The following is a 24,631-nucleotide window of genomic DNA, read 5'->3' as shown; positions in this document are numbered from 1 at the left end:
TTTATAAAGACTCATTTAGCACTCAGGTTCCCCTCGTGCAGTTTTCCATCAACACTGATTTTTCTATTTCCTACCTTTTTTCTTTTTTCCTTTTCCCGCACGAAACTAGAGGGACACTTGTGTATTATCCTGCGCTTGCTGCATACGTGCACACACACCCCCTCCGACCCCCCGTCGGAAATGCAGAAGCGTTCAAGCGCATTTAGACGAGAGCTTAAGTAGAGCATGAGCGAAAACACAGCAGTGTCTGTTTAAACAGTGAACAAACACATCTGTCGACTGTAGTGAAGAGCAGAGACAGATACAGACTGACAGTGGGAAGAAAATAGGAGATTAGATTAATCAGGGGCTGATGTTGACACCGTATAAGGCTGGATGATCCCATGTTTTATTTTAACAGAAGGAGTCTGAGTTAGCCTAACTTATGAGTCTCGAGTATTTGTCACAAAATGCCAGATTCGTCTTTGTTTTCCAAATAGTCTCAATTTACTCTGAATTTAGTCACAGTTTACTATGTATATGCGTGTTCTAGAGTGTATATGCTCTGCCGGTGTTATAAGTACCATCTAAGTCTAATTTAAGCTGAATTGTTGATTCAGCTGTAGGATCAGTCTGGAGGCTTCAGTTTGTCGTGCTGTTCAGTCAAGCGTTGTTTTACACCGACAGGTGATGTGTGTGTCCACACTTGCTGACAGGAAACGCAATCCAGTCGCCCAGTTCTGATGTTATCAGCTCAATGAACAGCCAGTAGGTGCAATTCTTCGTCTAATAGCAACTCAGAAGATGGTTTTCAAACATTGTAGGCACTCCAGCTTGTGCAGGAGACCTCTAGTGGTAGTTTGAAGAAGTGCATGTAAGATTTCCAAAGGTAAATAAATGTCTTGGTGATCAAGGAAAAGGATACTCAAGAGCCCTTTTTGCATTATACACACATTCATAGAGCACATTATTAAATGCAGTTTATCTTCCACACAGTAAATATGCATCGGGGGCAAATTGGGGTTCAGGGATCAAACTACCCAACTTCTCATCAGCAAACAACCGATTCTACCTCCTAACAAATAGCCATCCATATTTTTGGTGCCTGAAAACAAACCTAAAGACAACCACTAGGAAAGAAAAAGCAAGCCGGTTGATGTGTCAAGCTCACACTATGTTTTGTTGCGCTTAATCTGAAGGGTGGATCGAATGAGGTACAGCTACAAAAAGGAGGAGGAGCCTGGCAGCATGTGTGAGACTGGGGCAGCATGTGTGAGACTGGTAACGACTTGTAATGGCTTTTCAGTGAGCTGATAACATTCAAAACTAGAGGGAGAATTTTGCACCACTTTAAGGTTGAAAATGATTAAAAGGTTGGATTGATGTCTTCATCAATCCAACCTTCAAGATGTCTGTTTTCGACAGCTTTTATAAGCTTCTGGGAATCTCAAAATGGACACAAAGCAAACCTTTTCTGCATAATATGGATTCTTAATATATATATTATTACAAAGGCAGGGAATTAATTCATTATAGATTTAATTCACTGTAATGGAAATGTTTTACACTATTAAAATAAGAAAAAACAACGACAATTATTTCAACTGATGAAAAACTGAGACAGTCTATAAATAATAAAGTGCGAAGCTAAAGTGGAAGGAGAAGTTTAATCACATGCAACAATGAACAGTTAAACATGGCACGATTTAAAGAGGGAGTGCTTTTCCAAGTATTGCCTTTGACAGATTTTGACGGTTCCTTCTGAGCGAGTAGGCTGGGTTTTGGGGACAATGAGTTGAAACAACATGCACAAAGAGCTCAGACGTGACGCGCAGACTCCTATAGATATCGGGGGCTCCTGACTTCCTATTAGCAGGGTAAGTTAACATGGTTTGACATTTGAAGGCTATGCGAGAGGTAAATAAATGAGATGGAGAAGGCTCAGAGCGCATAAACTCTCTTGAAAGCTATGAGAGATTGATTTCCAAGGTAAACGGACCGGAGCTTATAAGTTCAGTTCGCGCGAGTGCATCTGAGCATTTTGGGAAAGATGGGAAGCGATGTGTAATGCTCTCTTCACGGTTGTCTCAGAGCGTTGGCTTCAGGGAGCGTAGTTGGCTTTATTAGCTCAGTGAACTCCTGGTTAAGTCGATCCAAGTCACAGACAAAAGTTTCACTTTTTCCCCCCTTTTTCTTAAGGTGGTATTTTCGGCTGATCGATACGCTGTAATTACATCATTTTAAAGTCGGATACCGTAATTACAGCAGGTGATCATTGCAGTGTAATTTTGAGACCACGGGCTGTCATGCCATCGGCCTACACAGACCCATCTGTCAGTCAGGAACTGTGGCGTGACACCTGGGCATCAAGCATATGCAGCGCAGGTGAAATTTCTGAGGCATATTTTAGAGGTTTTATCAAGCGCACTCAACCTGCTGCATGATGGCAGCACTGACATCTATATTTCAGTGAAAATGCTGTTACGATATCTGTCTGAGACGGGCATTTCTGTGTAGGAGATTTGTCAAAAGATTGCAAGAAACAGACAAAAATAGCATTTCAGAATAGAGTGTTTTCCCCCGTAGAAGCATCTTCTGGTAAAAAATTCTCCCATGAGACTCGGAGCGCTTTATTTTTTATTTTTCAAGATGTGAAAGTTGTGCAACATGGGAGACTTGACTGACTGGAGCTGAAAATCTGTCTCCTGAAAATAGCTGAAAATGGGAATCGATGCTTCACCTCCAGCACCGAGCCACATTGCTGTTGTTGAATATGAACCCAGAGACCATTTGAGGCAAAACAGGAACGTTTCTTTTTATGACCACACATTAGTATTCATATGTTGGGTAACATTAGTTGCCTGTTATCAATAAAGTCAGTGTATTGTGAGGAGCCGACTGTCCGCAGGAGACTCATGAAATATCCCGTAAGCGAGATGAAGCCATTATGTCGCCCCCTGCTGTTTGTATTCAAAAGTGGGCAATTTAAAGCAAATCAGATGGTTTACAAATTTAGATTTACTCAACATGTGGTGTAATTACACCCAGCAGAAAGGGTTTTACAGACTCCCATCGTATCAGCAGATACCGATAAACACTGGCCTCGTCAAACACTCTGAAATGGACTTAAATCACAGAGGCGTGATGGGTTGTTGGAAACGGGATAATTCCTGAGAGAAGTGACCCTCATTGGTTGTTATAGGTGGCTATAGGTAGTAGTTGGTAATTTTAAAAGAAATGGCAGAAGACTCTGGGCTTTTATATTTTTAGTTTCTTTTTCTTTAACCTGTTAAAATTTTAATTCCAGATAATACATCCCGAAAATCTTTTTGGTTCTGTTGTCTGGAGCTGCAGTCTTGGGCTCCTTACTACCAGCAACGCATCATTTAAACACCACAGCCTGCCTGAGTATTGTTGTTGATCACATCCATCCTTTTATTCTGCTTCCAGCAGGCCAATGCACCAGGTGTCAAAGCTCAAATCATCTTACAATGTTGTTTGTGGGCATGACGATGAGTTCACTGTACTCAGATGGCCTCCACAGTCACCAGCGCTCAATCCAATAGAGCACCTTTGGACACGTGGTGGAACGGGAGAGTCCCATCACGGATGTGCAGCCGACACAACAACTGTGTGATGCTGTCGTGTCTATATGGACAAAAAAAAAACTAACAGTAATGTTGGATCGCAGGCTGCGATGTTTCCTTTGAATGTCCTTATAAGGGCAGTCTCGGCCAAACCGTCAGACTCCACTGTTTGTCACAGGGTTGTGTAAAAGGTGTCCTTGTCTAAAGTAGGGCTTTAATCTAAAGGCTCTGGTGAAAGAAGGAAAGACTGACGTCATGGGTCAAGTGCAGGTTAACCTGTCACCATCTTTTGTTGCCTATTAATCTTTTGTGGCACTGTGAAGCTCACGAGATGCAGATTTCAGTGGAATATGATGGCAACTACCAGAATAGAAAGGAAATGCAGCTGCAGTAAAAACTATGAAATTACTTGCAAATGGGGACGAGTTATTTTTCATTGTTGCAGAGGGATGAATATGATAGAACATGAAAGACACGTGTAGCTAAAAATGAGATGTATGCATCTCTACTGAAATTGCAGTTAATGATTTTAACAGCTATGGGAGAAAAAGAGACGAGTGTAAGGAGATTATCACACCAGACTATGACAAAGATTTAATAGTCCTTTTATACTTGCCATATTTAGTTAGCGAGGGTTTGGAAAGTTATTTTTTTCTTCACAGGTTAATTACCAAAACTGTAAAATACACAATGTGTGAGTATTTTTATTTTTAGTTACATACACAAGTTACAAGTCCAAATTCTTTGGGAATCCAAGCACGTCAACTACTTGTTTAAATTTATGGAAGCATCTGAAAATATGCCCATCGTGCCACAGCATCAACTATGCTATATGAAAAATTAAGTGTATCCAGTGCTTTTAATAGTAATTTTTGGATGTTGAATATAAAAAAATGACACTTCACACAAACCTCTGCGCAAACAGTTCGACACTGGAATTGTGGATTTATCCCAAAAGCTATGACGTATTTTCAAAACCTGTAGTTTCGCCCACTTTTCTCCAGACTCTCACCTTTATGTTCTGTTTTTATTTTAAGATGAAGTTGAATCATATACCTCTAGCTGCCCAGAAACAGTGAAAGTTAGTCATAATTGCCCAAATTGCCATGGCTTCTGTTTAAAAATATATTTATAATAGACTTATAATCACACCATGCAAAGTTTAAACTTTAGATATGTAGTCCATGTAGTCCAATTCAAAAGATGGCTGCTGCAGAACAATTTCCAGAGAGTCATCAGTGGAGATTGATAATCTGCATTTTTAGTGCTGAGCTTTTAACTTCGTTATCTGGCAGAGAAATGTATCACAGAGAGAGACCAAACTGGAAAGGATGTTAGAGATGGATGGATGGATGAAAGTAGAGGAGCAGAGGATTAATATGGTGGAAATTAGGGTAGCTATGAAGAGTATGAAGAGTGGAAAGCTAGGTGGTCCTGATGAGATACCTGTGTAAACATGGAGATGTCCAAGAGAGAAAAGTCAGCTGAAGCAAGACAAAATTTGTGTGTGAATGAGAGGGAGACGGGTTGTCAATCTTCCAAAGTAATGGACAGTGCGAGAGGTCCAGGCTGGATGAAGAAGGTAGAAATGAGTGACAGGGGCGTGAAAAGGAAGATTTACAAGATGGTCGACTTGCTATGAGGTGTGTTTTGAAGATGGTGGAGCTCACAAAAAGACAGGAGGCCGAGCTGGAGATGCTAATATTTACATTGGGAGTAACCAAGATGGACAGGATTGGAAATGTGGACATCATCAGAGGGATATCTCAGGTTGAGAGGAGGGATAGTGGATGTACTGGTTGTTGAAGATGGAGCTGCCAGGCAGGAGGAAAAGACGAAGACCGCAGAGAAGGTGGATGTTGTGAATGAGGACATAGAAAGGGTTGGTGTGACAGAAGGGATTGTAGGAGCAGGGTGAGATGGAGGCAGATGGTCCACCATGGTGACCTCTAAAATGAGCAGAAAAAGAATATCCGGCATATCAGATATTAAATGTTCCTGCCTTTCCAGTGAAGTAACAGACTGTGTTATAGAAGAAAAGGTAATAGTCAATTGAATTCACGGGGCATGAGCAGGGAGCACGAGGTCCCATGTTCTGCCTGTTGCACTCTCTATCCATGCAGCTCCATCGCTGAAGCCAGAGTACTTCCAGAAGTGAGACCCCATCTGAGCATGTGGTTCACAAGGACCAGCTGGACAAAGTCCCAACGTAATCCTCCTGACACTGCCTGGAGTTCATCTGTCAAAACAGCTTCTGATATACATGGCTTTCTAGATGCTTGTTCATCTCAATCAAGGTTGATTAGCTCTTTAGTCAGAGAGTGTTTTTATATGAAAGTTCGAGCTGCTGCTAATCTGTGATGAATTTTTAAAAAATCCCCTTAAGGTAAAAGCAGGATAGTTTGTTTCTTTGAGCAAAACTAATAGATGGCATGAGCTGCCACTTTCTCTCCATGTATCCTCAGCATTTAGGGGCGAAGGTAACCAACGAGGCAATCACCTGAAAAACAGCTTCAAAGTGCAACAGCCGGCAGCATCAGGCGTAGATGCCTGTGGCCCTCAGCCTTCCTCCCAGAGCAGGACTCTCATTCCGGGCTGCATTTCCCCTCACTCACAAGGTGTCAACTGGAGTGATGAGATATTTAGCAGAGCGGGATAGGGAGCTCGGTTCTCAGGGGGAATCGACTCCAACGGCGAGGCCCCGACTAACCCTCGCCCTCCCAATACAATTCTCCCGTCGTCTCCTCTACTTTATCTGTCGGCGGTCAGAATGAAGAGGCAAAATGACCAGTGAAGAGACAGAGTAAATATGGCCGAGCCGCCGACAGACAGGAGATGAGCTCATTCAGCTGATAAGTCAGGCCCCGGCCTACAGAAGAAGGGCAGTAACACACGGAAACAGACACATACACATACAAGGAAGCAGATACACTGGATGTTCTATCTGACAAAGAAGGTCTGCTTTTAAATTACACAGAAACTCTAGTTTTTAATGTTGCTCAGGATGTGATGTGTATTCTGTCATTGGTCAGATTGTCGCATTTCACAGTAAGAGAAAACACAGAGCTTTAAAAAAAAAGCATGCATCTGTATTCTTCGATGTGTTTGTTATAAGAATGAAGCTGCTGAACCAATTAAAGTCATATCAAAATGATTCAATGCTGTGTCTCAATTTATACCGAGATTAAAGGCATAATATTTGGTGCAAAAGCCAACAGCCATCAGTTGTGATGATGTGATGTTGGTAAGAGATTAATTCGGCTTTGAAATTCATTTAATTTCCCATTAAAGTTTTAGGCTAGACTCTTTATTTTTGACAGTCATACTGTCAAAGTGTAGGCATACGCTTCTAAAGGTGTTAATGATTATTAATTGATTATTTTGGAGGATATTTAGGAAAAAAAAACAATGAATTTTTAGGCCTTGTGTGTAATTACAGTGGTGGATTCTCATATTAAACATGGCCATAGCTTTAAATAGTGACATCAGTGTATGTACAAATACTCCCTGTGAGACAAAAGCTCAGGCTTCTCACAGTTTTTTTTTTCTACTCTTGGATCTCTATGATGTCACAGAGAGGATATCCCTTATTTGGACATCTCAGGCATGCAGCTCTGGCTGTGCGCACAGAAGCACTTTCCACTTCCTGTTTAGACCATCTGTTTGTAAGAGGGCAGCCAATCAGAAGAAAGTTGACTCAAAGGGATAAATGGCCCAAATGTATGAGTATCAACACAAAAATGGTGAGGCCTAAAAATCAAGTTTGGGCTGCTTGTTTGGGGTTGGCATGCCCTCAGCTTTTAGCATCTCACTCCTAGCATCGTGTTAGCATCAGAGACTGACAGATTTTCTTTTCAGGAATGCAAAATTGTGTCCAGAAAGGGTACAGATTATATGTTACTGTCGCATTCTTGTCCCTAAACTCAGTAAATTTAAAGTAAAGTGCATATTTTCACTCCCTAAATGTTGGGGATCGTTCTTCCTGTGCCTCGCACTAAATGATCTCAGACACCTGTTCAGCAAACACGCATGAAAAGGCCGGTTTGTCCGACAAACTCATTACTTTGGAACACCCGGTACTGCCAAATCTAAATAAATGCAAATGGAAATCACGGTGTTATTTTTACCAAAGTGGTCCTGACTGAAGTGTGAATGCTAAAAGCTAGTTTCACAGTACACGCTCTGATCCACAGTGAAGGAAGGAAGTGCAAACGCTCGCTCGCTTTCACTCTTGCACAAAATACCTGCACCGGCACACACAACCGTCATTCAGCACATCTCCGCTCCAAAACGTGTGCAGCGCTATCTGCAAAGTAGGCAAATCCCTTCTCTCCCCCGCCGAGTGCGGAATCGAGCCTCAAACTAAATGTTTCAATCAAAAGGTTTTTATCCTCCTGTGGCAGATTGCCTTTGTTTTTGAACGGATTTGCCCCTAGTTAGGCTTTGATTGCGTTGCGTGAGTAATGGTGTGGTGTGATAGATTATGACTTGCCGTCTCAGCTTCGTTTCAGCCGGCACCGCAGCTTTCATCAGGAGCGTTGTGGGTTTTTGTCTCCTTCGTGTCATAGTTGTTAGCAAGCGTGTTGGACGTCTGATTTGTTACCCAGCTTCAGTGTGCGTACACAATCATCTCTCTTACACACACACATACACACACTGCCGCTGCTCTGAGGCGTAAGAATTCGAACAATTAGATGCCGTTCTAGTGACCGTTAAAATCTCTAAATCTTTCTCTTGCCCTCTCAACCTCTCTTCGTAGTCGCCCAAATCACTCTCTCTCTCTCTAGGTCTTTCCCCCCCTCTTTCACACATATTAACACACTCACACACAGACACACACAGATCAAGTCTCTCTTCATATGAGATGATGAAATAGTTGGAGAACTCGGGAAATCTGTTTCTGGTGATACCGTTTTGGACTCAGAGATAACTGAGCCCTTTTGGGGGAAAGAAGAAAGCCCACCGGCTTTAGACTCAAGTTTCCTGTGTGACTGTGTGTGCGTGTCCTGTGTCCCTGAGTGAGTGTGTGTGTGTGTGCGCAAGAGAGGACTTTTTAATTGAGAATATTTTCTTTCTTTGCTGAAGTTAAGTTTGTTAATACAAAGATGTTTGTGGATGATTTCAGGTGTGAATCATCACTGTAGACATGTGGCTTATTGCCCATATTGTGTTCACTCAGTACAACAATTATTACAGGTGTGTTTGCAAGCAACAAAGTACCTGAACAATCCTTTGACTCCTTTTCTCTTTCTTCTCCCATTTCCTCTTGTGGCCTTTCTATACTTCCCTTTCATCTTCTATCACTTCTTTATTTTTTATCTCACTTCCTCACTCTCTTCTTCCCTTCTCCCTTTCTTCATCCTTCTCGTTTTCCCTTTCTTCCTCTCTTTCCCTCCCCTTCTTTACGCTCCTCCTCATCCTCCCATCTCCGCAGGGCTGCTCATCTCCCATCGTGGTGAAGTTTGCCGACACACAGAAGGACAAGGAGCAGCGGCGTCTGCAGCAGCAGCTGGCGCAGCAGATGCAGCAGCTCAACAGTGCGACCACCTGGGGGAGCCTGACGGGCCTGGGCGGCCTCACCCCGCAGTATCTGGCTGTAAGGAGCGCCGCCGAGCCGCCCACCTCCATCACCTCCTCCACAACCCCTTACTGCAGCCCCGTGGCCAACACAGCAGCAGTCAGTGCCCCCAAACAAGAACAATCTAACTCAAAAAAATCTATCCAACATAGGCCTGCCGTCTTCTCCTTCTTCATTTCTTCCTTTTGTTCTGTAATTCCTTTTTTAGAGCTGCCATTGTTCCTCTCCTTTATCTTACTCTTGGGAAAGTTGCGCAGTGAGGAAATGGGGTCTCTGAATTAAGGTTGCCAGAAGATGATCTTTCATGTTCGATATCTGAAAAATGTTCACGCCAGATAAAAATGCAGGGATTCACGTCCTGTTTCTGAATTTCTCATGAAGTGCTCATTGCGATGGTGTTCACAGATCTGCATTCAGTATTAAATTGGAGGTGGAAAGCCAGAAAGTAGAAAAATCAATAGTTTAAAACAATTTAGTTGTTGAATTTTTGACAAATAATAGAAACATAATTAATGAAATCATAATTATATTTCATCAGGAATATTATTTAATTCATGTATAACTAAGTCAAGGGATTCTAAAACAACTGTTTTATGATCAGTTTATTGTTTGTGTAGGTTACGGCTGAAAAGTTACATTTTATCCTAAAGATTTCATTTTTGAGCCCGTTCTGGTCCTCAGGTCATCAAATATTACATTTAATTTAAAGGTGATACTCGTGTGACGCACTCGTCAAACCGCAATATTTTCACAATCCTAAGTGAACAGCTAGACCAGGGGTCAGCAACCTCTCACACCCAAAGAGCCATTTGGACGCGATTTCCACGCAAAAGAAAACACTGGGAGCCGCAAATACTTTTTGACATCTAAAATGAAGATAACACTGTAATATTGTTTTTTTACCTTTATGCTTTGTGTGAACAACTAAGGCGTGCTGTGCGCTTTAACACCGGCTGCATGCGTACAGCAACCGTGTGTAAAAAGTGGTCAATAAAGAGATGCTGAAAAGCGTGTTCATGGAAACATCGTCGGGTCTGCCGTGATATGTTTACAATGGGACTTCTGCTCCTGAACCTCTGCGCACAGCGTCTGCAAATCGGGGCTGTACGAAGTCACTTTCATCTTTACGCAGGACTGTAAGCTGTCATCTGTGAGGCGTGAGCGGTGTTTGCTTTTAACATAGTCCACGGTGGAGCTGCTGACATAATGTGGATCCGAAGATCCAGAATTGTCTTACCTGGGGTTGAAAGTCTCGATAAATGCACGGCGTTTTGGCGGGTATATCGGCTTCCACAAGTGTGACGCTTATTTTGAGCGATCAAAAAAATAATAGAATAGAATTTTATATTTATATTTCAATATCACAATAATCTTCCAATTTAGAACTACAAGTTAAAAAAGAACTAACATAAATAAAAAATAAAATCAGCTAATTACTTAAAAAAAAAAAGTATTTTCCCAAACCGCACTAAAAGGACTAAAGAGCTGCAGGTTGCCGACCCCTGAGCTAGACGAAGCAAAAGTAAACAACTGCTAGCATCAGGGCTTCAAAATAGCCATCTAAATAATGTCCTTAGCTTACTTACCTTAGCCATTAATGTAGTAATCTACAAATTAATAATTAACCAGCTAGTAAAATAATAATAATAATAATTAGCATTTCACTATTTCTTAATGGTAAATAATTTTTACATCCTTTATTGATGTATTTTATTTTTTTAGTTAACTAAAAAAATTACAAATTAAATGCAATAGCAATGTAGCCTCAAAACTATATTAAGCAATTTTAGGCAAATGTGCGCTAATATTTATGATTATGCTATGCACTGTATAACATAACATTCTAGCGGTTGACTGATCACACACTGTCTGATCTGAAGAATCAAGAATCAAACTTACTATTCCAGTGAAGTGGCATACATCAACTATAAGCACAAAAATAGCCTAGCTAACGTATGCCCTGGAAATGCTGCGTAAATGTATAACGTGACTACCTAACCAACAAATCTTTAAAAGCTTCACATGTGCCAGATTATTACTTGAAAACTGAAAAATATTTTCCACCTGTCCTTTAGCTGTTCTTTTACAACTATGTAACCGTATCAGTAATTCCATCCGCCGTTTGCTCTTCCTGTCATACGTAAAGCAACTAGCGAACGCTCCGGACATGCTTGGTTATCTTTGTAGCTGATAGCATCTCTTCCTCTTGTGCCGTCATACCCTGTTTGTACTTTACAGTGTGTTTTTGCTTTAGGTAGCAAAGAAGAACTATTGTTTCCACCTTTAGTGGGAACAGTTTTCTTTGATATTTTACAAAGTATTGTGCTTTGAGGTCTGTCCTGTTGTAGCTCCTTTTTAAATGCTAAATCATCATCAGAGGCTGACACCCTTCTCTCGCTCTTTTATGTAAATGCATGACATCTCTGTGCCGCTGATATCGAAACATATTACAGTATTATGTGGAAAAGTATGTTACTAGGGTGTGAAGACTAACGAACACATGATTTAATTGTTTTGCCGACAGATGTGTTGAAGCTATATCCAGCGTGTAGATCATGTCTGTAGATAATCTGGCAAGTTGGGTAACGCGTATGTATTAAAATGATTCAAAATAAAGTTGAGGGTGACGCAAATTATGGGATTTTCCAGAAGATAAACCAAAAAGTGAATGAATGGAGTGTTGGAGATAATCCTGAACAGATTTTTGCAACTTTTTGTGGATCTTGTTCTCCAAAATTTGTTAGCATAAACTATAAATTAGAGGTTTTCTGCTAATGATAATAATTATCCGTTTTCTATTTTCAAAAATAGTAGTCATTACTTTTAACTCCAAAAAGTATGAATCAAAAATGGTTAGTAGATAATTTCATGGATACAGAGGCGCTTGCCTGATGTCCTCTTTGAAAATTTATAATGTCTAAATTTTGTGGATTTAAACGGGTGTAAAAATAAAACTGGAGGTTGGCGTGGAGCGTACTGGAATCGTCTGATGTCCAATTTAAAAACTGCTGCAGCAGAAGCTCAGCTGCTCAGCGTCTAAAATTGTTTAGACGCTTTTGATTTTTTGATTGGGAAGTTTCTCGTTTTATACTAGGGTTCAGAGACCCCTTTCTCCTCTTCTCCTTCCTCAATAGCTTTGGGGAGCTAACCCTTGACTCGTTGCTCTTTAGTTTCTAATTTAACAACCTAAACCGCCGTTAAAATACACTTCTTAAATGTCGGGGATTTGATTCCCATTTTGTTTGATCCTAGCTGCAATTTGCACCTCTCCTTTGAGCGAGGGTAAAACAGAGCTCAGACAAACATCTCTCCCTTACTGTATATCGATTTATTTGGAGCTAAAGGTGGGGCGTTGAGATAAAAAATTGTTTTGCGAATTGAGTTCCCAGATTTTTCTGCGCTTTCAATCCCCTTTTCTCAGTCCTTTCAAAAGATTAAGCTCTATTCTGGGAAGGAAAAGAAAATATCACACAATAGAAACAAGATGTTAATTTGCTGTTAATTCAAGTCTTTGAAGGATGAGTTTTTGACAGCATCAGTATTCCACTTTTGTTTTGGAATCTAATTAGTCGGCTAGATTAGAGCTTTCATGCTCAACTTGTCTGAGAGAATCACGGTGGAACACAAACAGTGTTTCCTTAGAGGAGAGATCAAACTATATTAGCAGCTCATTTACTCATCGAGCACTGATGCAAAAACCACACTGCTAAACCGCTCATTACAAGTTTAGTTCTCACTGTTGCATAGTATAGACATGTATTCAGCTGTCGGTATCCACTGGCTCACTTTCTTCTCCTCTTTTCCCTTCTCCCCCTCGCCTCTCTTTCTTTCTCCAGTTGCTTCAGCAAGCAGCCTCCTCTGGTAACCTAGGAGCCTTCAGCGGGATCCAGCAGATGGCCGGTGAGTCAAAAATCAGTCGATAGACTCACAGATCTACCACGGCAGTGGACTCTTTGTTGCGCCTCTCTGTTTTTTTTTTCCCACAGACTTCTAAAACAGGACCAAAGAGCATAACAGATGAACTCGCGTGGTGGAGTTAAGAGAGATCTTTGCCCTGAAGATTTATTAACTGTTGCTAAGATTTGTCTTGATCTTTTAATGAGGCCAGACAAGAGTTGTGCCCTGGGCGTGTAACAGTAGCACTGAGGCTTTGTCGGGGATGGATGAATCACAGAACGGAGGAAAGAGAAAGAAAAAGGAGCACGGAAAATGGTTAAAAGTGGGCACCTTTGGTGGATTTGTTGCACTGCAGGCTGGCGCCATCTACTGCTCTCTTCCTGTGGAGGACCTCTGATCTATCATCTTCACTTCCATACTTTCTTTCATGAGTATCTGCAGGTTCAAAGCAAAGTTAAGCCTTTTGTTCACTCTAAAGGAATTGAGCTTAGGGAAGACACTACAAGGGAGCAGGCTGAAATTTTTTACCTAGTAGATGTCGCTGCAAAACTTGGCTTCGTTTTGGAAAAATATTTTATGTATTACACATTTTCTGGTTTAAATATGAAAATGATTCATTATCTAAATATGTGCCAGCTTACATACTTTTCCAGAACAGAAATTTAAAGACTAGATAAAGCCAGGTTAAAAATGTACTCTTTAATTTAGTTACTGTCCAAAGGCTTTTTTTTCCTCCCAGCAGCAAGAAAAAAATACATTTTGGGAATAAAATCTTGTATAAATGAGGCTCCGAATCACATTTGAGTAAGAATTTCCATAAAAATATGCAACATATAATCAGAAAGTTTCATTGATGTAAGTGCTAGTGGATTTAATGTAAATTTGCATGATATATATTACAAATTATTGGCGACCTAGAGGATTTTTACAAGCCTGTATCACCATGAAACTTTCACAGCTGGTTACTTACATGTAGACAATTATTTCTGCGTCTGAACTTTACTGAAAAATTATTTTTAAATGTATAAATTAAATATTACATGCCTACATATGTGCTGAATTGCATACTTTTCTTGAATAGAAATTCAAATATTGAATAGTTCACCAAAAGTCAAATATTTTAACAGAAGTGATTCTGTCAAAAAAGATTTTTTATCACTTCATAAAACAAAAAACACTCAGTCAGAGAAGGTCAATCTTTTTAATCATTCTTAGCAATAAAACCTCAGTAATACTTGGCTGTGAATGTTGGATCCTAGTATTTATGGGGAGAAATGTAAACCTATATTATTAACTTACATTAACACAAATATTTTCCATGTTGCAACCGGTCTGACATTTGTATGTTTATGTTTTTATGCAAATCAGGCATTTACCCATATAAATATGTGCCTGTTTGCATTTTTTTTCTCAAAACAGAAATTTGAACAGTGCATGAAGTGGAAATACCTTGAACGGCAAATGTCTTTTACTCCCAGCAGACAGAAAAAAGTACATTTTTGGCATGTTTTTGAGTAAAGTGCTCTATAAATGAGGCCCTGAATGACCTATAAGCAGCATAGCATAATTAAACTTCCTCAATAGTTTCCTTACATTAACACAAATATTTTCCATGTTGCAAGCATTCTGAAATTTTATGTTTAAATCTGCAAATTAGGCCCTACCTAAATATGCGCGAATTTCTCCAGACCAGAAAACCGAACTTCAGATAAAACCTGGAAATCTGCTAGAAATAATCAAACATTTTGATTTTATTGGATGCTCTAAACATCAGAGATGTTAGGTAGATGTTAGGCTTAAAGTATGTAAATCTATAATTTTTAATATTTTAGTGTTATTATTTTTAGTATTTACAGGGAGAAATTTTCATTATCGGGAAACTTCCCCAGGTGCTGACTTACATTTGGACAGTTACATGCACATGAGGCATTATCTCATTGAATATGCACTAATCTGCATAATCCTTCAATAGACAAAGCGCAGTCAAATAACAGCCAGTGAAGGTTTTCCAACACGTGAAGACAGGAAATGAAGCGGTATGGGACAGTAATTCTCCTAAGTGAAGCTGCAGCAATAAAAAATGCATATTGTATTAACCCAGTTCTGTATTAATCTAAGCTTTGAGCTCGCCAAGAAGCTCTGCTATTAAATGTTGAACAAGATAAAATCTCTGTATTTAAGAAATATAATTTTTAGGGCTTTAAAATTTGGGTTATTTAAGACTTTCAGGCACTCGTGGATACTCATCATCTCAACTTTCTTCTCTCTTTCCATTAAACTCGTCTCCTCTTTCTTGCTTTTTTATTTTAAGCCTCCTTTTTGCAGATTCTCCCCCACCTCCCACCCTCCTCACTCACAGTTTCTTCATCTCCCCTTTACGCCTCCCTCCAGCCTTCGCACTCCGACTGTTCTGCCCTCCTTTGGTTCGCTTTCTTCGCGAGGTGTCAGCTTTTAATTGTATGTTGTTTAGCGCGCATAAAGAAACTGCCAAAGGATCCGAGCGTGATAAGACTTTTTTAAAGTGGCGAGCCCCGTCTTGTCTCCTCTCGTGTTCTGTCACGTTCCCCTGAGTTGCAGTGTCTCGCAGTTTCCCCGCAGCTGTTTAAATTTTTCTGCCGTTGGGCTCAAACATACATTTTCCTTTCGAATATACACTCACGCTGACAAACAGGCTTTAGGATTTGGAGCGGCGAGTGAGTAACGGTGTCTGAATCTGGAGATCTGTTGGTCCTCCATCTGCGATGCGTAGCGCGAGAAGGGAGAGGGAGCGAGTATTAGTGATTGGCAGGAGATGTGAGACAGCTGAATGACATCTGGTCCCAGTCTTTAACACGAGGAGCTGCAGAGCTGAGAGGCTTCAATTACACCAATGAGCATTCAATTAGATGCAGCCAACGGCAGCCTGGTGCAGGCCGGCGCTGCCATACAAGCTGCAGGGAGCGCACACGCACACACGTGCATCCCTGCACACATATGTACTCACACACTCGCGAACCATCTGGCCGGCCCTGAAACCCCGGCCCCAATGTGGAAAATAGAATGAATTTGTCTCATACGATCTCTCTTTCTTTGTCTCCGCTTTATTCCTCTCTAGCCCAGTTATTTTTTTATCTCTTGGCCTGCTCCTTTTCTCTCATAACTGGCTTGAAAATAAATGCTGGTTCAATGAGGGTGACTGTCTTCGACAAATGCAAGTAAGAATGGGTGTAGAAAAGAAGAAAAAAGGCAGAAAAGAGGTTGCAATGAGTGCAAAAGATAGAGACAAAAGGGAGCTGCTGGAATTGTCTTTGTCATCGACTGAGGGAGAGAAAAGAAAGGCTGGAAAAATGGACCAGGAAAAGGGTTGGTGGGAAATGAGGTACTGAAAAGCTAAAAATGTAGACGAGGGAGGAAAAGGCCAGTACGAAAATTGGGAAGTAGGGAAAAGGAAGATAAGAAATGGGCAAGTAGGGAAAGATAGATGAAGGGGTCAGGATATAGGAAAGAAGGGAGAGCAATGAAGCAGAGAAGGGAAAGGAAAATGTAAAGCAAGAATAGGGAGGAAATTAAAAAGCAAGGAAAGTAGGAAATGAAAGCGAGGAAAAGAAGAGGGAATAAAAGGAAAAAATGTGGAAACGAAAGAATAAGAAAATGAAAGTTAAAGAAGCAGAAACATACATAAGAACCAAAGTAGAGAAGAAGAAAGTAAATCAAGGGCAGAAAAAGGAAAATGACAATGATGGAAAGATGAGGAAAGAAAAAAGTGGAAAGGAAAGGAGGAAACAAACGAAGGTGGGGGGAAAAAGCGCAGCGAAGGTAAAAGTGAAGTGATTCTCTACATTGACCATTTATTAGCATTGTAAACACACTCGAGCGTGTTTGTGGATCTCTGCCTCACACATAGAGAAGGAGGAGGTCTGCAAAATAAAAACATACTTTCGATTATAATAAAGAGGTATGAATGAGAGCTCTTGTAAACAGCCTTCCCTCTGTGTTACCTGCTCCGTGGAGTCAGAAATGAGATCTAGCAGCAGCGCTGAAACCACATATCTCCTCGCTCATGTGGCGCATTGTCTGCCTTATCTGGAAAAACAACACTGTTTGAATTAGGCTGGAGCGTGCGTTTCATGGGATGCGATAGAAAGAGCGGCGGCGGTTTTTATCCCCACCTTTGCGCAGAAGTAGAAATCCATTTCGGGTTGTGATGTACGACGGAAAATTGGAGAAAATCGCTTTGCAAACGAGATTGGTTTTGGCTTCGGTGTAAGTAAGCGCAGATGAGTGGGGGAAAAACTCAGATGCGTGCAGAGGCACACTCGCGCGCTTGGTGTCTTTAGCTTTGTTTACACACACACAACACACACACTTCCTGCTGCAGCACCTCGATATCTGTCGTCATTGGCTGCGTTCAATTTGACTGTCTGGGTGAAGGATATCTTTGTAGAACCTCTAAGCATTCACCACGGTGTCAAACAAGATGGATTTTCTTCATGGTGTCTTGTTCGTGTGTGTCTTATTTGTATCCGTGTGCAAGAGTGTGTGTGTGTGCGTGTAATCTCATGGTACGGTATATACACGCAAACTGTATATACGACGCATACACCTCACATTGACAGTGTCCACCCTTTTAACACGAGGCAGAGGAAGCATCTCTGTGGTAAGACCTTTACTTTCTGCTCTGATGACTGTTTGCTTTCGGAGGTTTTGTACTCACACACACTCACACTAACACACACACACGCGCGTATTTGTGGAGTGAGGTGAAAGGTTGAGTTGTGCTCACAGACAGTGTTTTATAGCCTCTGCTTCGCCATCATTTAGGCGTTGGCACATAGGCATTAATTATGCTTAAGTACAGGCCGTATGCTTAATGCCAGAAAGAAGATTAACAATGAGGAGAGTTCAGCCTTCAGGGGTCCCTGAAATAGAGGGTGACTGCTGAAAGGGAGAGGGCTTTAATATTTAGTTTAAAGGGGAAGGCTTCAATCATTTGGCATCACATAGGGGCCAGCCGTAGACTGCATAATGTCCAGGTACTCTAAACGGTCATTGTTTGTAATAGCCAGCAGGGAGTGACTCATCTAGTAAAGTCTAATGGAAACTTACTTCTCATTCGATTTATGATCTCAGTAAATACTTTCCGCTGGAATTTATGGCCTCAATCAGTAGTTTTAACGCCACAGTCACATTAGGGAAAATAGGGGTTGCATGACCAAAATTATTGGGACAGTATGTCATGAACTTGAAGTTTTATTGCCTCTGAAATGGTGCCTTCAAAGAAGCAGACCAAGCCTTGGCAGCACTCGCAGCCAGGTGCCATCCTCCAAGCGACTTTGGTGCATCAGGACGGCGATAAAGCAGAAACAAGACGGACTCTGTCTGCTTTGAATTAGGTCGAGTTGACAATTAAAATTGCAATCTTGCCACTTGCATTCAGAGAAAGTCACATTAACTACTGAACCTTGGAGAAACAGAAATGGTTCCAGATATAGTGACGTAGTTGCTCAAGGACGGTGATTCAACTGCGCGATGACGTAGGCGCTCAGTAACCTTACCTTAAGAGTCCACTACTGCAAAAAATATATATATATTGCAGGCAAGTTGCACAGACTGACTCAGATTGATTGCAACATGTTGACGATCGGCTATATTAGATGACAGTTATTTCCACACCTTTAAAGCGAATGCAGTCAGTTCAATCAGACCATGATCATTTGGAGACCAGTTACCTCCCACCAGAGGGTGAGCATGTTGCACATCTGGGCGACCAGTTGATTCCAACAACTGCTTGAACTCAGTCACCAAATTCCCAGATTTTCCGTAGCCGCAGTGAGTTTGCGGTCCTCATTTTTCCCTCTACTGTGACTGAGCCGTAAGTCAAATTTAATAAAACATGATGATAATTTTCTCAATTCTGGTCCCACTCTTAGTTACAGTGAATATAAAATAAAGCAGGGGCTTCTTTTCATTGACAGTATAAGCATAAGAGTATAAGCAACGTGTCTCCTCTTGTTTTCTACTTCTTAACCCTCCTGAGACCCTCACACATCCTCACACGGGGTCATTATATTTATGCTTTTCTATAAATTCGAAGTGTTTTGTACCTTGTGACAATGATGAATTTATAATGTACCATAAACCCACTGTCCCCATGCAAGGTTGTACTTTTTAAACATTATTTGAAAGACGATGGTCCACCTAATCCCAAATAGCTCGGAAAAATTAAAAATAGGTCCCAACAAGAGCTCCAGCCTCAGGAGGATGATGGGACTTCATCCAGATTTTTATATTTGAAGTCTCTGAGCCCAGCTGATATGAATACACCCATATGTTTAGTCTTTCTTTGGCCCTTAACTCAATTCAGTGTCATGTTTACTAATTTACTTAAAAACTGAACTTTTAGCTTTTAAGGATTCATTGACTCTCACATTAAGTGCCTATTTTGATCGTTTAAATGGCATTTTGGCAATTTGCTGGTGCAAAAATAGTTTTGTGTTCTGTTTTTTGCATAAACGTAAGAGTTTTATGGGCTTTTTCCACATCTGCACCTTGATACCTGCAAACTATCAAACAAACTGGTACAGGTTGACATCAGTCAACAAGGCCGATATAGGCCAGTTCCAATGTGTGGTGCCCTTTAGTTTCATCCTCTGAACTACAATATCATAAAAGCTCCCATCATTACCCTGTGATATAGATGTGATGGTCTTTGTTGAGCTGGCAGACATTTATTTATAGAAGCATGAGTTAGCTGAGCAGACTCGGAGCTCTTGTTGAATCTAAAGTGGTATAATTGGCTAAAAAGCCCATATAAGCACTGTAGGAAGGTTAGTTTCCTCCTGCATTGTCTGAGCCCTCTCCGCTGAGCTTTAATGCTTCTTGAATATAAAAAAATATATAACATTAACTAAATCGCTGAGATGATTTCTTCCTCCGGAGCAGCTCCGCCTCAGAGAAACGCGCCAAACCTAAAACACTGCAACAGCTGCTTTTTACTGATTCAGACACTTTGGGGACTTATTAGCAAAATCAGCTTCTGTAGTGTTTGCCTGCACACGCTACAGATTCTTCACAAAGACCTCAAATAAAGAGCATTTCAAGGTTTACATGTGCAGGATATCCACACACTCCACTGCTGTACACCTCCGGACGCCCAGCAGCTAACGTGTGTTCAGTGCTGTCCTCTGGTACGCTGTCCCGGTCCAGCCAGGCGACCCAGCCACGCCTCAGCCCCAGGTTTGACACCACCCTCTCTGGCTCCTCTCTCCAGGTATGAGTGCTCTGCAGTTGCAGAACCTGGCCACTTTAGCGGCGGCAGCGGCGGCGGCCCAAAACTCAGCCAGCCCCTCCACCGCAAACCCCCTGTCCTCCAACGCCGCCTCCCTGGGAGCGTTGGCCAGCCCAGGTAACGCCACAGCCACTCAGGTTGGGGGGTCCAGCGCCGGGGGAGGGTGGAGGGCCCGACGCCTGCCTGCGTCCTTCGCTCTCCATCGTTACCATTGCCACTGTTGTCGTCCCACGATCCCCGCCGCATCATCACCGACACCATTACTGCCGAAACATCCTCATTGTTTGGATCCCCGTCAGTGTTGTTGACCTTCTTTCTGGCACATTCCCATGGTGTGTGTGTATGTGTGTGTGTCCACCTTCATATCAAGACAGACACCATGCTGTGTTACTCACCCGCTGCCTGCCTGCCTCACCTCCCTCACCATGTCGCCCCACAGCCATGCCATCCTGTGATACACATGCGCTGTCCATGGTGCGCGCGCATGTATGTGCGTTTTCGTGCTTAAGTGTTCCCGTCAGGTTTAGACCTATGTGTGTTTCTTCCGTCCTATTTTTGGTCGATTTCTTTGTTCATGCCTCACCTCACCAGCTCTGGAGACATTATAGAAACTTTTTAGAGCAGCAGACTGGTTTTCTTTCCCAGCGGACGGCGTTTGTTTGTGTTGTTTCTGTGTTCATAGCTGTGGGTTTTAAAAACCTCCTGAACCCGGCTAAGGTTAAATATCATCACCTTCAGACTCCCCCCTCCTACCTCTTCTTCATTCTCACTCGCGCTGCCCCTCCTCCTCTCCTCTCCTCTCCTTGTGTTCCTTCTCGTTGCCCTCGTCTTTTCCTGCTGCCCCGCTTTTGACAAGCTCCCTGTTTCTGCTCCGTCATCCTCCCCTCTCATGTCGGCTCGGCCTCGCTCCAGCAGCCGTGGTTTTGCTGTCTCTTTTGGTGCGCACTCCCAACAGAGCATGAATATGAAAAACTACCCCCCTCCTCCCATACGCACCCCCCGTCTCCTCCCTCGTTAACACTTGCGCCTCTTCATCCCACTTCCTGCCTTCACCGAGCTGATCTGCGCTTGGCGTGAACGCCCGTTCTCGTCTCGTTCTCGCCATACTTTTCACCTTCTCTCTTTTATTCCCACCTGTGTCTCCCTCCTTCTTCTTCTTCTTCTTCTTCTTCTCTCTCTCTCTGAATGTCAGTCCAACCTTGAATAGTACGCACTCAGGCTGAGCCGCTCTTTGTGAATGAGTGGCGGCATATACTGCATGAAACTGAAAACGTCACGCCAGTTTTGATAAATATAGACAGTTCTGCATGGAGACAGGCCGTGTGCTGACATTACGCTTCCTTTTACCGCAACATTTCTTAACGTGTTCAGCCGCAGTCCTGCTTTGTTGGCATCGCTTTCATGAAAACAAGGGTAAATTAATACTTTTTTAAGAAATTGTTTTTGTTCTAAGCAGAATGAGATCGAAGGCTTTGTGCACCACATTTCCCTACCCACCCCATCCTACCTGTCCACCAGTTTGTCCACACATTTGCCATCACTGCGTGTTCAGGTGTATGTGTGCGTGAGTTTGCGTCCAGCTGTGGTCTATTCATCCATCGCCCGTTGGCTGTTTTTGTGTGTTTCAGTTGATTTAAAATAAAACCAGGGAAAAGTCATTTAATTATAGTCCACATTTCTGAGGTTTGACTGTTATATGCATTCTGTGCATATCTGTGCTTCTTTGGATTGTCCTTATGTTTATGTAATGCTCTTACAGCATTACCTCGATTGCAGCAATCCTGCAGTATACTTGCTTTGGTGCACAACATACCATGCAGAATTCTGTTATCATCTCCATACACTTCTATAGATTAATATATTTAAGGTCAAGGTGCCACTGCTTGTTTGGTAAAGGTTAAATAAAGGTGCCACTTGTAGCATGTTTAAGCATCAGTATAGCATCAGATCAAACACTCATAAAGGAACGGTGCAACTATGAGGAGAATTGGTTTTATTAAGATCTTTTCTGCCTTGAACCGTGGTGCTTCTTGTCAGAGAGATGCTCCCTTTTCTCCATTCACACTGGCTGAACTCGAGAGATAAACAAATTGTGAAGTGATTTCTCCATCAGCCTCTCGGCATTCATCGTCGCCACGAGCTCACAAAGCTTTTTTCTCTTTGCCCGTTGAAGAAAGGAGTCTCGGTCTCAAATTGAGAAAAAAAAATATGCACAGAAACATCTGCAAACCTGCATTTGCATGAATAAGTTAGTCATATTAATTCCTCTAAAAGACAGAAGAAGAAAAAAACGAAGGACAATCAAGCCACAGCTCCTTCCTCGTCACTGATTTGCATTACATGAAGGTGCCTCCTTGTCAGTTCCTACTGCTAGCAAAAAGCTGCAGTGTAGAGAACGCACTGTGAAGGAGCTGAAGCCAAGTTTTAATATGCTGTCAAAGCAGGAAATTGAGCCCTTCAGGAGACACTACAGCACGAGGAGCCCGACATGTCTAACAAGCATTCTGTCCTGGCAAGTCCAATTTCCAAATGTTAGTTTTAGGTTATTGTAGTTTTTTAGTTAGACTAAAGAATTTCAGCAGCTTCTTCAGCCCCAGGTTGCACATTGTGGGGCAAAACGTTTTTCTCTCAAGTGGGGATCAAATTAAAGCTTTGTTTTAGAAGTTTGGTTCATCGCTCACTCACACACACACATTACCTGCTGATAATGCAACTTCTGCATGCGTATCCATTTCACGTTTTTTGGGAGAGACAAAGCCTGAACTGGACAGCATTTTTAGTCTCTTGATGCCAAACCAGTGCCTGTTTTTTTGTTGTTGTTTTTTACCTTTTACTCTATGTAGTTCATGTCTAGAAGTAGTAAATGTTTAGGCTCAGTAATGACCGATTATTGTGATTCAGCTTGCCACCAAGTTTCAAGAAACTGAAGCGTGCAGCCATTAAAGAGATGAACTTACAGGAAGTAATCTGAGCCAGCTCCCTTTGGTCTGTGTAGCACATCTCTTTCCAAATTCTTTGTCATCACTGTCTGTGATAAATGCACCAAAAGCTGATGCTAATTTGCTACAATGGAGCACTTACTGTTTGCTTTAAATGAAGATCAAGCTATGCAAAAGCCTGAACCTCTACACAAGGAACCTTGTTGCTTTGTTTTCTATATGTTTATGTAACATGTCCACTTCTTTTGTCTCCTATTCTCCCTCTTCACCTCTGTCCTTATCCCTCCTCCTCCTCCTTCTCCTCCTCCTCTTCCCCCAGCAGCGGGCACCACAGCCAGCTCCAACGCTGGCGCCATGAACTCTCTGACCTCTCTGGGCACCCTGCAGGGCCTGGCAGGAGCAACTGTGGGCCTGAACAACATTAATGCACTAGCAGGTAGCGTTAACAGTGAGTATTCACCCTGCCATCAGCCACTCCACCTCCACCTCTGATCATACACAACCAACGGCGACATCACAACCGCAAAGCCTGTGAGTCAGTGCAGAGAGACGTAGCCGCAGCTGTCGGGGGGGTTGACTCAAATGGGGTTTCTGATGACTTTGAATGATTCACTTGTACGTTAAACAAACTCTGCATTTAAATCTGCTGGAACCAAGAATGTGCAGATTTGGTAGTAGGAGTAAAATGCATGCCAAAGAAAATCAATATTTAATCTCATTGAACGAAGAACGAGTATATCAAAAATCCATACGTTTGTCCAACTCTAATGCGAACGGCTATTCCTAAGTATACAAATATCAGAAATGTTGAAACTGACTATCACCATGCATCACTTGGCTTTCTTCTGAAACAGAAAAAAGACAGCGTGACGCTTCGGTATTCCCGCTTTTGCTAAAATTCCCAGAGTTTGGTTCCTCCCGTCGTCTCTCTGTGTCTCAGTTTGACTTAAAAAATAAATGGTTGTTCCTCTTTTAAAGACGGCTACTGCATAAAATCACCTGCCAACACATATTTCATCCATTCCTCCACTCATCTCTTCATCCGCTTCCTGGTTGTGTCCCGGGTTGTGCTTGCTGTAAGAGTGCCGGTGTGCCATCCTGGCGTAGTTGGCGTGCTGCTCGTTGCCTAACAAAGGCTGTCGCTGTGTCATCGTTTCACATCGTGTTGGATTTGTTGTGTCACTGTTGTGTTTTCTGTTGTTTCCGCAAAGCGGTTTGGACAAGTTGCACGGGGGGGCTAAAGGCCAAAATTGTAATTCTTCCTTTGGTTAGCTGCCAATTTCACATTTACTGTTATGTAAATGTTGTAATTGTACCCTCACAATGCAGTTCTATCAATTTTCCTGGCTGGTAAATACAAATCTTTTCAATTTCATGCCAAAAA

At 42.0% G+C, this 24,631-nt stretch overlaps 1 protein-coding gene across 23 annotated transcripts in view; it reads left to right on the top strand.

Moving 5' to 3' along the window:
• The window catches only part of celf2 (cugbp, Elav-like family member 2), a 236,154-nt gene that overhangs the window by 202,558 nt on the left and 8,965 nt on the right, over positions 1 to 24,631 (top strand). For 3 of the 23 annotated variants that reach the window (XM_085437514.1, XM_085437510.1, XM_085437513.1), the window contains 4 exons: positions 9,001 to 9,243; positions 12,981 to 13,044; positions 20,291 to 20,425; positions 23,567 to 23,695. In XM_085437514.1, the coding sequence (XP_085293640.1) occupies positions 9,001 to 9,243; positions 12,981 to 13,044; positions 20,291 to 20,425; positions 23,567 to 23,695 (571 nt within the window). The remainder of the gene's footprint in view (positions 1 to 9,000; positions 9,244 to 12,980; positions 13,045 to 20,290; positions 20,426 to 23,566; positions 23,696 to 24,631) is intronic. The other 20 variants (XM_085437524.1, XM_085437520.1, XM_085437523.1 and 17 more) reach the window with 12 other exon arrangements.

Source organism: Copadichromis virginalis, linkage group LG17, assembly GCF_057382275.1.
Source record: "Copadichromis virginalis isolate Kocher_CV1m ecotype Utaka linkage group LG17, C_Virginalis_male_GT1.1, whole genome shotgun sequence".
Lineage (NCBI taxonomy): Eukaryota > Metazoa > Chordata > Actinopteri > Cichliformes > Cichlidae > Copadichromis > Copadichromis virginalis.
This window is presented reverse-complemented; position numbering and strand designations above follow the sequence as displayed.